This window comes from Zootoca vivipara, chromosome 15, assembly GCF_963506605.1.
Source record: "Zootoca vivipara chromosome 15, rZooViv1.1, whole genome shotgun sequence".
Classification (NCBI taxonomy): domain Eukaryota; kingdom Metazoa; phylum Chordata; class Lepidosauria; order Squamata; family Lacertidae; genus Zootoca; species Zootoca vivipara.
In genome coordinates this window covers 18238211-18255119 of record NC_083290.1, presented here as the reverse complement: position 1 = coordinate 18255119, position 16909 = coordinate 18238211, and the positions used below count along the sequence as shown (strand labels likewise).

The following is a 16909-nucleotide window of genomic DNA, read 5'->3' as shown; positions in this document are numbered from 1 at the left end:
TTGTGCCTGTGTACAGAAACAGGAACCTGGGTTGTAGATATGAAACCACACCCGGCCATTTTGTCCAGGCAAGTCTCCCTGAACAAAGGCCAGCATTGTAAGAGAATGTCACTGCCTCTGCTTTGAACAAAGTGCTGTTAAGCTACGTAACCTCTCCTGAAAAAGCTGTTGCTTAGGGTAATGTCCTGTGGGGGAGTATTATTTTATGCTAGTTTTATCGGAAGCGTAAGCATGACCCTTCAGATCTATATAGACCCTTCAGATCTATATACATAGATTCATGCAGATTTTTCTTCTGCTACATAATAGAAATTATTGCTGGGTGTGGAAGGAGTCTTCCCTTGCCAGGCACGCAACTGGACAAACTTCTGAGGTTCTCAGGGTTATGGCTTAAATTGCAGGGAAACTGGGTCTTCTCTCACTGTAGAGAACCTGCTATTGTTCTCCTTTTCCTTTTCCTCACTATTGCTTTAGCAACAACAAAGGTTTTCTTACATCCTATATTAGGGTGAAACCCAATGCCTGGGTTGCCCAATTAAGGTGACCTACAGGTGAGAGCATTGCTTCGCACAGCACATAGTTATCTTATGGGTTCCTCAGTCACAGCATGTGGTGATGAACACTAGCTTAGATTGCCTAAAAATATTCCAAGTGTGTGTTTAGCCCTATTAAATGGCTGAGTTAGCTGCCTTGAATATCAGATGATGAGACAAATAAAGATCATGATTCCTTTCCTGACATACTTAGGCTATTCCAGAGATATTTGTGTGCCATCTGCCTAGAGATAGTATTCTGGGCAGATGCACTGGCCTGATCTGATATGGCAGTTAGGTTTTTGCCATTCCGTTTAAGACTGGTTTTATGAGGTTGTGTTGTATCTTTTTATGTAAAGATTAAGAACAGCCCTCCTGGATCAGGCCAAAGGCCCACCTAGTCCAGCAGAATACAGTAAACTAAAACATCTACCATGCAGAATACAGTACAGTAAACCAGATACTTCTGGAGAGCCCAAATGCAGGATTTGAGCGCAAGAGCACTCTCCCCACTTGTGAATCCCAGAAGCTGCCTCTGACAGTGGAGGTGGAGTATAGCCATCCTGGCTAGTAGCCAATGGCAGCAAATATGAGGTTTATCTCTAGAGCAGACTTACTTGTTTAAGTAAAAATAGAATTGATACTCTTTGTGAACTCTGCCCTCTCTCTTGGTAGGTGATGACGCATCTCCATGTGATTGAAGAGAGAATGAATCAAAGTCTGTCCCTGCTCTACAAGGTACCTTATGTGGCAGAAGAAATCCAAAGTGAGATTGGTTAGTACCTTTGACCTCTTTTTACGATCCCTAAGCTAGTTCGCCAAAAGCGCCAAAGCATTTTGGCACCTGAGATCAACAACAACAACAACAACAAAATAGTAGTACAAACAGAGTATATACAGTACTTGTGAAAAGTTCCACCCCGAGTATCTAGCAAATTATTTCCTCCATAGATGAATGAAAATAATCCTGACTCAAATTCAAGAGGTTGTGTTGAGATTCTTGGAAACATCTTCTAGGACAACGCTTCTAACTAACTGAGCACTACTGCTTACAGATGAGCTCCTTCAAGAGCAGCGGGCTGACATGGACCAGTTTACATCTTCCATCTCCGAATCCCCTGTGGACGTCCATGTGAGCTCTGAAGAGAGTGAAGAGTCTCCCCTTTTTGATGGCAAGCCCTTCCGTCCATTCCAGGTGAAAACTTTCCCAGCCTCATTGGAAAATGAAGGTATGTAGAATTGTGAAAGTGCTGCTGTATCTGGCCTGAGCTGACACCATAGATCAGGTTAACATACTTGTCTTCACTTTTATTCTGGATATTTTTCTTGCCAAAGCTGCTTTAAAAGTAGCTCCTGACAAAAGAGCAAGTAGGAAACTAGTTTTGTGTCAGACGTCATGTTGAGGCACCTCCAATTCTGTATTCCTTTTTAAGTTTAGAATGCTGATTTTAATTTGTCCACAAGACAATGCAATAATGATCTAGCTTTGCTTTCTTCCCCGGATGCTTTGCTTACTTTATTTTGAAACTTGGCTGTGAATTAATTCCCATTTTCTTTCATAGGGCCCTTTGCCCAAGCTCAGTTTCATTGCACCTGTTGCTTGCTTTCTGGTGTTCAAACGTTGGAATAAAACAAAAGAAGCTAGAACTTGCTATTAATCGCTAATCTAAATGTTGCCCAGGATCTGAGTTAGAAATCGTACACAAGCCTTTTTCTTATCTCTCCTCTTAATCTCCTTTCTCTGCTATTTTTTTTTTGTTCTTGTGTTTTCCTGCCTGCTATAGATTCTCAGCCGGATTTGTACCATCCCGTGAAAAAAGGTTGGTTCTAAGCTGATCCCTCAAAACGCCTTCTGTCATGTCCCCAGCCTTTCCAGTGTGTTCTGATAGCTTTTGCTTTTAGTTTCATAACATCAACTTCCACCTCCTTCTGCTGATATAAAGCTTCAGAGATTAAAGCAGCCACCCCCTGTGCAGAATGAGTCAGTTTGGCTGCCCCTGATTAGTTGGCTAATGTTCCAATCATGGTAAATGGTATACATACAGTGTTGGCAACAATGTAATACTGGCTTTAGATGTGAGAGTTTGGTGTTCTCTAGCATTGGTAGGAACATAGTGCTGTGAATGCTAAATCAGTTTGTTTTTAGAGCTGCTTGGGTGAAATATCAGTTTTATTTTAATAGCCCTTTGCCATCTGTTCTGCGTCATAAACTTTATATGGAATGGCAAAGCTTGAGTTGGGCAGATCTTTTGGAATTCTACAGGTTCAAATATGTTATCTTACATTTTGAATGTCCTGCTCTGCACAGAAAGACAGAATGCTGCTATTCCATATGAAATGCCTTGCAAGGCGTCTTGACCCACAGTGTTTCCAATGGACAAGGCATATTTGCCAAAATGCAAATTCCAAGCTGCAAATTCCATAAGCCTTCCTTCATTCGGGTTGGAGACCCATGTGCAAGATCCTTTCCTCAGTTTCTCTTCTGGTGTGTTTATTTATTCCAAGTCCTGCTTTGTAGCAAAAGCTTCTTTTGAAACAAAAGGTGCAACAACTGCTTAGAGGTTGTCCTCTTCTCAATGTGGGCTGTGTTGCATTTCAGCACCTCATAGTGGTATTAGGAACTGACACTCTTTACTATTTTCTATAGTGTATCAGGCTTTGTTTTATAATTACTGACTCTGAAGCGACTACAAAAATCTTAGCAAGTCTCATGCTCCTTGAATCAAGTTTCAACATGAATAAGCAACTGCAGCTGCTTCAGGAAAAGGGTTATACTTATTCTGAGAGCTGCCTTGGCTAGGACAGATGTTCTACTCCAGACCAACTTCAAGGGCAGTCCCACATAGAATGCATTGTAATAGTCTGATCTGGAGGTCACCAGAGAATGGAATCCAGTGGCCAAGACATTCCTGTGCAAAAAGAGCAGGAGCTGGTGCATCAGCTGGAGCTAGAAATAGTCTCTCCTGTCCAACAAGGCCACCCGAGCCTCCAGCAACAAATGATGGATTGAGGAGTTCTTGCAAGCTATGCACCTGCTCCTCCTTGTGGGCAGCAACCCTGTACAGAGCAAGCCATTTCCTTGCAAACATAACACCTCTGTCTTACCTGAATCCAGCCTCAATTTATTGGCCCACATCCAGCCCATCGCCACCTCCAAACCCTGAATACAATGGAAGCTCTTGTCCCTTGAAACTGATTTGTTCTGTCTTCATAACTGCCCTGGAGTGAGCTTCACCTCACTGGGTCAACACGGCTGACCCAAACCAAGAGGAAATGGAAAATTTTGCAGTCCATTCTCAGCTGAGTTGAGGCAGCTGTGAAGTGTGGTGCATTTGTTTCTGCCTTCTTTTCCTTTCCTGTTGTTGTTTTTAGCACAGTGCCTGCCAGCTAGTGCTGCTTTTTACCCAGAGATGTATGTGAGATATAAAGAGCTTTTCCTCCAACAACTATTCCACTTAAGGCTGCTAAATGGTGCAGAACTATCTAATGGTACTTCTCTTAGCTGCCGAATTCCGTGCCTGAAGCCTTTGCTGTGCTGGCTCCTGAGAACTGGAAGTGCCAGATAAAGGCCTGAGGTTGACTAACCTGGAATGGTTAGGCTGAAAGTCTTTAGAAAATATCAATGATTGACTTTCACACACACAAAAAGCTACCAGGCTTAGTGAGCAAGGTGGACTTCCTGGAGCGTGATCAGAATCTGAAATAGCATTTCCTGAGCAACTTAGGCAGAGGCAGTAAAATCAGACACTTTGTCGTCATGGATTGCTTTTAGTGGAACAGGTGAGCTGGGTTCTTTGACCAAATCAAGCACTTTGGTTTAAATGCAACCAATTCAGTGCTTATGTAAATAATAATAATAAAAAAATAATAATAAATACATTCTGATATGGATATCCCCTCATATCTGCTCCAGCTTTGAATAAATGGGTTTTTAATATTTACACTGTTTCCTTAAAAACTAATATTCTCAATTTCGAGAAAATGTTCCTAAAGGTGTTAGTGAGGTCCCAGTAGAAATAGATGGCAAATGTAAATATAAAATGGATGCATATAGACAATGGAGGCAGAACAAGGCACGTGCATGTCCACAGTGTAATTTGAAATCCTTTAGCATCTCTTTAAATAAATGTACATAAGCAGTTCACTTGAAAAGGTTACACAGTGTAAATCCTTGCTCAGCCACAAATGGGGAAGACGAGAATTATGCATGCCACTTGGAGTTCCTTGGAGGAAAGGGGGGATAGAAATGTCAACAACGATACTGTTTTTGGAAAATAATTTCATATTAATCAGTGGTGTGACATTAACGCCAGACATTCATAACCCCCCACCCCACCCCACCCCAGATAAACCTGCAGACTTCTTGATCACGTCTGCAAATTGACAATGTATTATGTGACACGAATATAGCAGTGTACTATATTTATATATCAGTTTGGAAGCTAGCATGGCTTACGTTCACTTTGTGAAGTATGTCACAACAGTTAGCCAAGATGGATTTTTCTAAAACAGTTTCCTTCACAGTGGCAAAGAGCTGCGGTCAATTAAGGCTGGCTTTGTAGCACCTGCATAGGTCTCTGCATCCCCTCTTACAGATAGCCTTTCCTGTCCTGAGCTTGGCCAAGAACGATCTGGTTGCCCACACCTCAGTCATTGGGATGTGTTACAGGCAAGATGCATTGGCGCCGAGTGCCACATCTGTGCTGGCTTTCGTGGCCATGACCTTTGGCCAGCTGCCATGTTCTGCATCTTGACATGTATTGGCTTCCTCGTTTGAGCGTACCTCAGTGTGCCTATTGTCCTACGCCTCCCTGGTGAGCAGAATACAGTGAGCCTGCAACTTACACACACTTAACTCGTGCACATTCAGCTTTATGTGCATAGCCAAAAATTAACAAAATTTGGAAAGGAGGAAAAACAACTTTTGCAATCCCACCCACCATTGAACCCAATGTGTTTTCCTTCGCTATATGTGACTTTGGCTTTAGGTGTGGTTCCCAGAATGTAACCCCTATGTAAGTTTGCAGGCTTACTGTACTTGAACCATGAAGGTGTTTGCCTTTTAAAATGAGCTAACGTGTCACCAGCAGATGGAATAGGCACAAAGGGAGCTGTGTCAGTTTACTTGGCACCCTTGATGCAGAATCAGTCCCCCACCACAACGCTTTGTCTCTTTCTGCTTGCTGTTTTTAGACTTCCTTTGGTGTGGGCATCCTATACGATGTCTAACCTGCCCACATGCTCTAGGCAAAATGTGACTGCGCCACTATTTGGCATTTTCAGGCAGTGAAAACAAAAGAAAGTCACTGTGACAGATGCCCCAAAACACAATTAATCATTCACATGCCCTCAAAGAACCTTGCTAACAGAATACATGAACTCGTCCCTGAGCACAACAAATGGTAGGGCAAGACAGGCAATCAGTTATGAGGTGTTTAACTGGTGTATATTGTATTTCCTTTGCACCCTACTATGCAAAATTTGGATATGTGGAGCATTTCAGAAGAATCCAGTGGCTACCTTAGTTCCTTCTGCAAACCCATAATGCATGGCGACATTTTGCAATATTCAGATATCAGGTGCTCTTTGTGACTCAAGAGGTTTGACTGTTGCATCAGTCTCTTCTGCTATTCCTCCCGATCAATGTATGAAAGCTCAGGTCTTAATGGAAATGCAGAGCGGGCTTGTTGATATCCTCCTCCATTAACACTTGCAGTGTTTCATTGGGAACAGGCTGACTGATATTTGGAACTTCATTTGCTCCTCCCTCGAAATTGATTCTGGACTTTAGCCAGACACAGGACAGGAATTCATTAAGTTTGCTCAGTGGGTGAGCTGTTTGGAATGACTTTGAGGCTCGTTCCTTGGTTAGTTGCTGATGTGCAGGCTTTCCAAAGGGACAGTGCTGACTTTGCTGTGGCAAGAATATCTCTTGCATGCTGGCTCACATCCTGGATTCATGGGGCATTTATAGCAGCCTCTAGGGACATCTCCCCTGGACCCCCATTGCTTTGTGCCATATCATACTAGCTGACTGTAGAATGGGTGTGTGCTTGAACCTTCTGGAAAAACTTCCATCATGTTTCCCCCATTTGCCACCCCCCCTCATTGTTTGTCTTGCTAGCATAACACTTTGGTGTCCTTCTAACAAGTGCATAATAGAGAGATATAATATGTATATATACAAGAAGCTAGGAATCGTAGTGTGCCATACAGACCGGGTGCCATACAGACAGCACAAAATGGCCTTTCCCATTGTCTGATCTCCTCCTCTGTTTCTTCTGCACAGGATCTGGCATGGCTGACCTGGATGGACTGATTGGGGCAGAAGAGAAAGTAATCAACAGCAAGAACAAGCTGGATGAGAATGTGGTACGTCCTTTTGCATTTTTTTTGCAGATAACACAGAGCCTGAGATGTGGCTTGCTTTCATGTCGCCCGCTGCTTGCTTGATAGTCACTAGACTCATTCCATATGGTGCAGGGGAGGCGCAGATTACTGACTTGCAGCTCCCGCAGGCTTTCCACATGTGTCAGAGATGGAAGGGTAGGAGTGTGAGGGAAGCAGAGCTAGCATCCTCGCCCTGGACAGCTTTATGGATGTGGGAGGGCGGAACAGAACCCTTTGATGCTCTGGCACAGGCTCCACTGACAGATTTGTCAGCTATTTTGAGTGGCAGCATCTTCTGTCAAGTGTAGCAGGCTGTAGTGTTTAGAGCTGATGCTCAGATGTACTCTGTGTTTGCACCGCCTGTCTACATCCTTGTTGAAAACTGTAAATAGGAGCTTCTTTGGAGGCAAATTACTTTTACTCGTTGATGGAATGCAAACCAGGCTTATTCTACTAAAATGTAGCCAACTGACATCTATGTAGCATCACAAGCATTCACCACCACCAGGGAAAGTTTTAAATATAACCTAACCAGACAGACAGACAGACAGACAGACAGACAGACAGACAGATATAGAGATAGATTAGATAGATAGATAGATAGATAGATAGATAGATAGATAGATAGATAGATATAGAGATAGATGATAGATAGATAGATAGATAGATAGATAGATAGATAGATAGATAGATAGAGTGAGGGGGGGAAAGTAAATTTGCCCTCTGACGAAGAAATGACCAGTCCATAATTTTAATAGTAGGTTTATTGTAGCTGTGAGAGACAGAATAACAACAGGAAGAAACCCAGAAGACAAAAGTCAGAGATTAATGTGCATTATAATGAGTGAAATAAGTTTTTGATCCCCTATCAACCAGCCAGATGTCATGCTACCTGGTATCTTCACTGTATGTAATGAGCTGAGATCAGAAGCACCTGCTATAAGGGAGAGATCTTACCTATAATCCCAGCTCATTACAGTACCTGTACAAAAGACACCTGTTGACAGAAGCAATCAATCCAGCAGATTCCAAAGTAGCCACCATGACCAAGACCAAAGAGCTGTCCAAGGATGTCAGGGACAAGATTGTAGACCAAGGCTGGACTGGGCTACAAGACTAATGCCAAGCAGCTTGGTGAGAAGGTGACAGCAGTTGGTGCAATATTTTGCAAATGGAAGAAACACAAAATAACTGTCAACCTCCCTCGGTCTGGGGCTCCATGCAAGATCTCATCTCGTGGAGTTGCAATGATCAAGAGAACGGTGATGAAGCAGCTCAGAACTACATGGGGGGAACTTGTCAGTGATCTCAGGGCAGCTGGGACCATAGTCCTCATGAAAACAGTTGGTAACACACTATGCTGTGAAGGACAGAGACCTTGCAGAGCCTGCAAAGTCTCCTTGCTTAAGACAGCACATGTACAGGCCCATCTGCAGTTTGCCAATGTACATCTGAATGACCCAGAGGAGAAATGAGTGAAAGCGTTGTGGTCAGATGAGACCAAAATCGAGCTCTTTGGCATCAACTCAACTCACTGTGTTTGGAGGAGGAGGAATGCTGCCTACGACCCCAAGAACATCACCCCCACTGTCAAACATGGAGGGGGATATATTATGCTTTGGGGGTGTTTTTCTACTAAGGGGGCAGGACAGGGCACCTTCATCGCATCGAAGGGACAATGGACAGGACCATGTACCGTCAAATCTTGGGTGAGCACCTCCTTCCCTCAGCCAGGGCATTGAAAATGGGTTGAGGATGGTTATTCCAGCATGACAATGACCCAAAACACACGGCCAAGGCAACAAAGGAGTGGCTCAAGAAGAATATTAAGGTCCTGGAGTGGCCTAGCCAGTCTCCAGACCTTAAGCCCATCAAAAATCTGTGGATGGAGCTGAAGGTTCGAATAGCTACACATCAGCCTCGAAATCTTACTGACTTGGAGAGGCTCTGCAAAGAGGAATGGGACAAAATACCACCTGAGATGTGTGCAAACCTGGTGACTGCCTACAAGAAACGTCTGACCTCTGTAATTGCCAACAAGGGTTTTGCCACCAAGTACTAAGTCATCTTTTGCAAAAGGGATCAAATACTTATTTCACTCATTATAATGCACATTCATCTCTGACTGTTGTTGTTGTTCTGTCTCTCACAGCTACAGTAAACCTACCATTAAAATTATGGACTGGTCATTTCTTTGTCAGGGGGCAAATACTTCCACCCCCCTCACTGTAGATAGAGATAGTCACTTGAACCTTCCTACATCTTGCTGGCTGCTGTACAAGCATCTTGCTGGGCTTCCCTGGCAGCCATGCATATTTAGTGTGAAGGAGCCCTGCATGCACACACGTAGGGACTTCTATTTGGGAACAGGAGGCCTGATTAGCCAGGATTCTTGCTTGAGTGGAGGAGTCCCTGGGTACGTGTAATTGTATGTATGTGCGACTCTTTTACACTGAATATGTGGTGCATAGCCACCATAGTTAGTGGGCCAGATTCCTTTCTCTTGTGTTTGTGTGTTTGATGCCTTCTTTTACTGGTTTTGCAAAAGCTGTACCTTTTTAGCCCTGGAAGCTAGTAGGGTTTTGCTAAGCACATGAAATCTGAGCCCGAGAGACAGGTCTAATGACTTAGCAAAGTTTTGCTAGCTATTAGTTTAGTAGAAGCCGCTCCTTTTTGCAAGCCCAAGGTGATTTTTTTATGCACACCTCTGCCCAGTATTCCTCCTTTCTGTCATTAGCTCCTTGTGTAAAATTCCTTCATGACTATTTTCAGGTAATTGATGAAACCCTTGATGTGAAGGAAATGATTTTCAATCCTGAGCGAGTCGGTGGACTGGTGGATGAGCCGGTATGTATATAGCCACCACCCCAGGCTTGCTGTTAGGGGATTTCATGCCCTGACCTTGGTGTTAAGTAGCACTGTGTATACCTCTTCTAGTTCTGAATATGCCATGAGCATTGCAAAGAGCAGGAGGCCCAGAGTTTCCCGGAAGAAATGTTTTGTTATGGGCCACGTAGGAGACACGTAAGCAGAAGAGGTCCCATGTGTGTGTCGCATTATCTGAGAAGGTGTTTTGCAAGGTGCCCCCCGCCAGCCAGATCACAGAGAGAGGGATCAGGGCGAGACCCATGACCAGGCGCATCTCATGCTTGCTGTGGCAGTTGGCCAAAAGAAGGTGCCTCCCAAGCTGGTTTATTCATGTTCATTTCCAGCTCTCAGCCCCTCCACATCACTTTCTTCCTGTGCAGGAAAACGACAACGCGCTCCGTGACGACTTCAGCTTCAGCAGCAGCGCTCTCATTGGTCTCCTAGTGATCGCTGTTGCCATAGCCACAGTCATCGTCATCAGTTTGGTGATGCTGAGGAAGAGGCAGTATGGAACCATCAGCCATGGGATCGTAGAGGTGAGAGGGTCTCTCAAGATGCATTGCCTCTAAGAGGGGGGGGAATTGGCTCAGCCTGCTGGGTGGGGGAATGGGGTGGCAGCAGTTGCTCTCTGCTGATTTGAGTGTTTGGCAGTCAGTGGTGTCCAAACTCTTTTCCAAAGAGGGCCAGATTTGATGAAGTGAAGGGCCGTGAGGGCCGACCAAAGAGCCACCCAAAGTTGTTGAGATTTTTTTGGGATTGAAGTTGTTGAGATTTTTTTTAGGATTCTACCCCAGGAAATAAACTGGCACAGGGGCTGGATTAAACCAACTGGCGGATTAGGCCCCCCCCCAAAAAAACGGACTTTGGGCATGCCTGTCTTATGTGGTTCAAAGCAGTTCTCTAAAGGTATAGCTTTACAGAGAGAGAGAGAGAGAGAGAGAGAGAGAGAGAGAGAGAGAGAGAGAGAGAGAGAGAGAGAGAGAGAGAGAGAGAGGACTTCTAATATCCTCTCGGTTCACACATGCACAGAACATACAAATCATCAAGTTCAGAGTAGCCACTGTCATTTTAGCCATTGGCTTGATCATGTGCAATAAGGCATGTGGGAAAGAGCATACAGACGGGAGTTGGGGCTGCTTTTCTTAGGGAGATGGTGGAAGTTGAATCTCTTGCAACGAAGACCTCAGTTTTGATATCCAGAGATTAATACCCTTAAATTTTATCTAAGGGACAGGCCCCACAAATGTGTTTAGCCCAAGATGCTTGTATACCTCCTCTTTATTCACTTACTGTTCATTCTCTTCTTTGAAGGTTGACCCGATGCTCACGCCAGAAGAGCGGCATCTGAATAAGATGCAAAACCATGGATATGAGAATCCAACTTACAAATACTTGGAGCAGATGCAGATTTAGAAGTTGTTGAAACTACCACAGCCCTGACCAGTAAAGGATCAGGGTAGGAAGGGCCAAAAATGGTCCAGTATTTTGGATCAGCTGCTGACCAACTTTTGCTTGGAGAGGACTTCATATTACATTCAGAGCTCCTGGATCATTTAAGACTTAATTACTACTGTAGAGTTGCAAATTCCATTCTTTTAAATGGGTGAGGAAATGATAATATAACAATATATGATATATAAACCTTAAATGGGAAAATGGATCTATTGCAGATATTTGAGATGTAGTTTTTTTTCTTTTTTAAAGAAACTTAATCTAATGAGAGAAAACCCCAGTGCTGTCGTATTGTCTGATAACAAACTCTCTGTATAAATGAGAAATGTTGTTTTATTTCTGATATACCACTTATATATTCAAGGTCATGTACCAACCGCATTGTATAAACAAGACATTTGTGGCTCTTTGGTCATTCTGGCTTTTATACACACACACACACACACACACACACACAAGCAGTATTCCTTTTTTTAAAATAAAGTTTTCACCAAAAGTCACCCCAAAAATTGAAATATTGGGGTTTAGGGTCTTTGGGAGACAAATAACCAGGGAAGCAAATTCACAGTAATGGAAACCTTATATAAATTCTCAGATGCCAGTGACCTGTGCACGTCGTCTTCTGCTGCTGTGTGGCTTGGTTTTCAAAAATCCTAGACCCTGTAGAGGTAAGGAGAGGAAATGCTTCTGCCTTAGTGAAATATTGGGACCTGGTTTGTGCAGATGGGGATTGCATACTTTGCCAACTTTCTGAACCTGGTCCTTGTAGAATTGGAAGCCTGCAATGTACGACTTCAAATCCTCTCCTTGCTGCCTCAGCCAGCCTCCCTTGGCAGCCACTATTGCAAGAGAGCCCATCTTTGTTAATGTACCCCAGGCCCACTCCCTTCCTGGTAAATCATGACCGTTACAGATTAGGGAGGCTGCTGTGTCTTCCCAAGGAAGCTGGAGTCGACACTGGGGTGTCTTCAAATAGCCCAGGCATTTGGGGGAGCCCATGAATTATTGCCACTTTGCTCTCCATTATGGGTGGGGTTAGGGAGGGTAGAGGGGATAATGTCTGAGCGATGGACAAGGGAAGGGAATTTGTGAAGCGTCACGGACACCGATCCGTTCACCACCATGTCTTTGTAATGCTTGTATAGTTGGTGTTAATGCTCACAGCTTTTTAAAAAAAATTCTGGAGGTTCTGGTAACCTGTGGTGTATTATTTTATTTTCTGTGACCTTTCTTTTACCCTCCATCCCTTACCATGTCTCTTCCCACTATGCACAGATTTACTTAACCTGCAAACTCCTTAGTGTGGTCTGTGGGGAATGTAAAAAATTGGAATCACATCAATAAACACTTTAACTTCCAGATCGGTTCCTGTGTCTATCCATAAAGGCGCCTGGTGGTCTCTCATATTTTCTAGCCAGAGCTCTGGGAAGTTGTAAATGTAACCCATAGCTTTAAATTGGGTTTGCCATAAACCTCAAGGACTCTCGAGAGTCTCTTGCTACCGAGAGGAGGCTCTTTGCCTTGGCCTCCTCTAGCTTTTCATTAACATTTCCTTACAGAGCAATGACAGTGCCGAAGTGGTTGGGTTTATTGTAATGGCTGTGTTGCCAAGTTGCAGCTGCTCTGTTGTGAATTGATTTGCTCCCAGAAGGCACTGTACTTTGCTAGACCGATCATAAATACAAAATTTAATGCTTGGTGTAAGGGATAAAAAAGTGACAAGAGGCCACTAAGACCCATTGGGTCATCCTGACATTTTTTATCTCGGGTTATTCTTGTCGCGAATTCCTTCACGGCGCTTTAGCAGAGATGTTAAGAGTTCCAGTTTCTTTAGTGGAGTATATTTATTGTGAGCTATATACAAATATCTACAGGCAGTTCATACACTCTCTCTAAACCTCTCACTGACCACACCCTTCTACAACACCACCATCATTGCAGGAAAGGTTTTCCTTTTAAACCACTGACAGCACATTACTGCTGAGTCATTCTGACCCAGCACTTCTACATAAAGTATTGCATTAGCCAGTTTCACTTTACTAGTACACTCAGGCCTGCAGACTTACTATTTCACACAGCATTCTGTGGATCCCAACAATTCTTTCCCATGAACAGTGGAATGACACAGAGCAGTTGGAAACACCCAAGATTAAGCATCTTTAACTGCAATTCTGGAGGAGTTTGTTTAATGCTGCAGGTGCCCAAGAGGCAAATTTGAACTGAATGCCAAAGCTGCGTGTGCGACTAAACTGTATTATTATCCAGGGGATTAGGATAGATTAAAAATACCTGAAAACACTGTGTTCAAATGTGAATCCAAAGAACGTAACCACAAGCTTACCTGAAACCATAACCAGGCGCGTAGCAAGGGAGGGGCGTAGGGGGCGCGCCGCCCCTAGCTCCAGTCTGGCGGGGGCAGCACACGGGGACAGCGCCCCCGGCCCCGAGCCCACCCCTCGCCTCCTCCGCCTGAGCAGGAAGCAGCAGAGTGCGCTATGGAGCAGGTTGCCGGGTGGCGGCGGCAAACTGCTCTGTAGCGCACTCTGCTTCAGAGTGCGCCAGCAGAGCAGCAGCGTCAACCCGGACGGACTGCGCATGTGTGAACATGTGCATTGTGTCCTGGCGCGTGCGTCATGACGTCAAAATGCATGCAACATGACACATGCGCGCTGCGGAGCGCCGCCCTGGGCAGCCAAGCAGCACCGTTCGCCACTGACCATAACAAGACTAAAATGTCCCCAAATAGGTAAACTTCTCAGTTACCCAAAAAGAAGGATGCTGTACGCCTGGAAGTCCTGTGAAATTAATAGTGAAGCTATCTATCCATGGATTTCTATGTGGTTCTGCCAAAGTTGTTATGGAGATTCTATGCTTGCACTTACACACAGAGGCCTGGTTTGCAAGCTGAACTGCGGCTAGGTGTGGCCAAGCAAGTATGCAAGTGCTTGGAGCAAACATTGTGTATTGTGTACCATATGTCACTTCTCCCTCTGCTACTTCACCACCAGGAGTAAAGCCATACTTTGACTTACCATTGTGCTTGAACCTGTGCTTGTGGTTTCTCTCATTCCAGCCCACATTTTCACTCTGGGTGGCAGCAGGAACTGGGAAGGTCCTCCCATTTTTGCTCCTTGCCCTCGCTTGCTAGTTCAGTGTGCTGAGAAGTGTTGGGAGACTTCCCTATCCCACCCCCCAGATACAGTTCCTAGAATTCCCTGGGGAAAGGGGTTGATTTTAAAACCACTCTGAAGATTATAGCTCTGCACCCTTAAACTTCCAGTATCCTTTGGGAGAAGCCACAACAGTTTATAATATCATGATACTGCTTTAAATGGATAGTGCTGATGTGGCCTAGAAGATACTTGGTTATGTTGATGTTCCAGGAAGCTGTATATATCACACTGTTGTTATGTTTCCAATACATGTGTGGAAGGTGAATGAGGTATCAATGTTCAATAGACATCATATAGATTGCTCCCTTGAAAAGTCTCTGCAGAAAACCACCCTTTATTGGCAATACACATATGTACACATATGCATATAGATGAATTAAACTGCATGCAGAAATTTCAATACAGTATCAAATGTACCAGTCAGAATCACGATCTGGACAACTGCCATTACAGATGTGGCTGTAGCTCTAATGGACTCCAGAGTGGTTTTTATAATGATCATGCCTAAAGGGTTTTGCCACTCATTTAACTGGGCAGCTTGACATCCAACCCATTGCTTACAACTAAATCTAATTACAAATTGCATGTCCCATGCAGTGTAAACACAAAGTCCTCAAAAGGTCACAAGATTTGATGTTTTTTTTTTAATAGCCACAAAGTTCATTAGCAGGACATTTTCCAGGGCACACTTTGGCCCTCGGATATAATTTTTTGGGAAGTTGCTGAGGTGAGTGTGCTTGCAGCTAAAGGCTTTGTGAACACTTACATAAGAGGATACAGCTTCTTCCCTTTTGCCGTTGATTACTACCGGTATGCTTGTTTTTAATATAAGGAGCACCCTTTATGTCAGATGGGAACTAGAAACTTCACAGTTTTTTTAAAAAATAAATCTTGAAGATTAGGGGAAAATGAGACCCTTCATTTTTCATCTGAGATGTTCTTTGGTTTGAGGACAGGGTCCATAGACAAGATGCCAAGTCTAGTTCCACTTTGACGTTTCCATAGTTTACTCCACATCCGTTACTGCAGCTGCAGAATGCAAACCCCCAAATATATTGATAGACGCAAACAGGGAGAAACAAAACCCAGTTCAGCAAGTGCTAAGGAACTGACAGCAGCATAATTGTTGACCTCACGCCCTGTTCCCATGGAGCTTGCAAAGCAATGGTCAAGCGACACAGGCTGGCACACAGTGCAATCATGACGCCAGCTGTTGAGCATTGCTTGACGTCTGGCTGTTGTTACTCCACGGGGTTCCTTTGTCTGCATTTCTCTGCCTACCACCTGATCCTTTTTTTTTTTTTTTACTGTTCTTGGTAGTTATTCCGTTACGTTTTTACAACAGCTTTTTAAAAAATATTGAACTGTTTTATATTGACGGGAGCTTCTCAGAGAGTGCGAAGAAGGGTGGATAAGGAGGAGGGATTTTAAAAACACAGTACTGGCAGGCGGGGGGGGGGGGCGTATTTTTGAGCCACACACTGTGTCAAAGAATGGATGTTACTCCTTTTCAAACTGCTATAGGAACAATGTGCCACAGATGTTGTCAGTGTGTAGCAATGCACTGGCTTGATGTGCATGACTCATCAGTATTGGTATGAGATCAGTTACGCGGGTGATGCTGTGGTCTAAACCACTGAGTCTCTTGGCTTGCCGATTGGAAGGTCGGCAATTGGAATCCCCGCGATGGGGTGAGCTCCCATTGCTCTGTCCCAGCTCCTGCCAACCTAGCAGTTCGAAAGCACGCCAGTGCAAGTAGATAAATACACTGGTACCTCGCGAGACGAAATAAATTCGCTCCACGAGTCATTTCATATTGCGAAAATTTCGTCTTGCGAAGTGCGGTTTCCCATAGGAATGCATTGAAATTTAATTAATGCATTCCTATGGGCAAAAAAAGCTCTCCTTTCAATGAAATGGCGCCATAGCAAAGCAGCTTAAGGTGCAATCCAGCGCTCACAAACCCCGACTCACCTGCCGAGCCCAGGAGCAGCCACAGAAGCCACATTGCCCCCAAGCGCCACGGCCGCTCCGGAAGTTTTAAGGCTCTGGGGAGGGGGAAGCAAGAGGAGGGCCAGGGAGAGGCTCCCTCCCTCCCTCCCTCCCCCAGCAGCTGGACCCTTGCACCCAACCACACAGCCAGCCCGTTCGCGCGCAGGCAAGCAGGCTGTCTGGTTGGCCTCTCCCGTTCACGCGCAGGTGGCTTAAGGGGAGAGTGAGGGGGGATCCGGCTGCTGCTCGGCTCCCGGCAGCCATTTTGGTGCGGCGCCACCAATCACCATGTCCCTGCGGAAGCTGGGCAGCGGCGGAAGCGTGAGGCGGGCGGGCTCCCCGGAGGAGGCTCGGTCTGACTTTCTCCTCACGGCACCCTGCTTCGTCTTGCGAAGTTTTCCATGGCACGGCCATAGAAAACTTTGTCTTGCGAGTCTGCCAAAAAATTGCAAAACGTTTTCGTCTTGCGATTTTTTCATGCTGCAAGGCGTTCATCTAGCG

General features: G+C 44.7%; 1 protein-coding gene across 4 annotated transcripts in view; it reads left to right on the top strand.

The window, feature by feature from the left end:
• APLP2 (amyloid beta precursor like protein 2) overlaps positions 1 to 12602 on the top strand; it is a 57221-nt gene extending 44619 nt beyond the window's left edge. For 2 of the 4 annotated variants that reach the window (XM_035138846.2, XM_035138844.2), the window contains 7 exons: positions 1209 to 1308; positions 1589 to 1762; positions 2318 to 2353; positions 6823 to 6905; positions 9696 to 9770; positions 10172 to 10327; positions 11103 to 12602. In XM_035138846.2, the coding sequence (XP_034994737.1) occupies positions 1209 to 1308; positions 1589 to 1762; positions 2318 to 2353; positions 6823 to 6905; positions 9696 to 9770; positions 10172 to 10327; positions 11103 to 11204 (726 nt within the window). In that variant the 3' untranslated portion in view covers positions 11205 to 12602. The remainder of the gene's footprint in view (positions 1 to 1208; positions 1309 to 1588; positions 1763 to 2317; positions 2354 to 6822; positions 6906 to 9695; positions 9771 to 10171; positions 10328 to 11102) is intronic. The other 2 variants (XM_035138847.2, XM_035138845.2) reach the window with 1 other exon arrangement.
• Positions 12603 to 16909: the final 4307 nt, after the last annotated feature.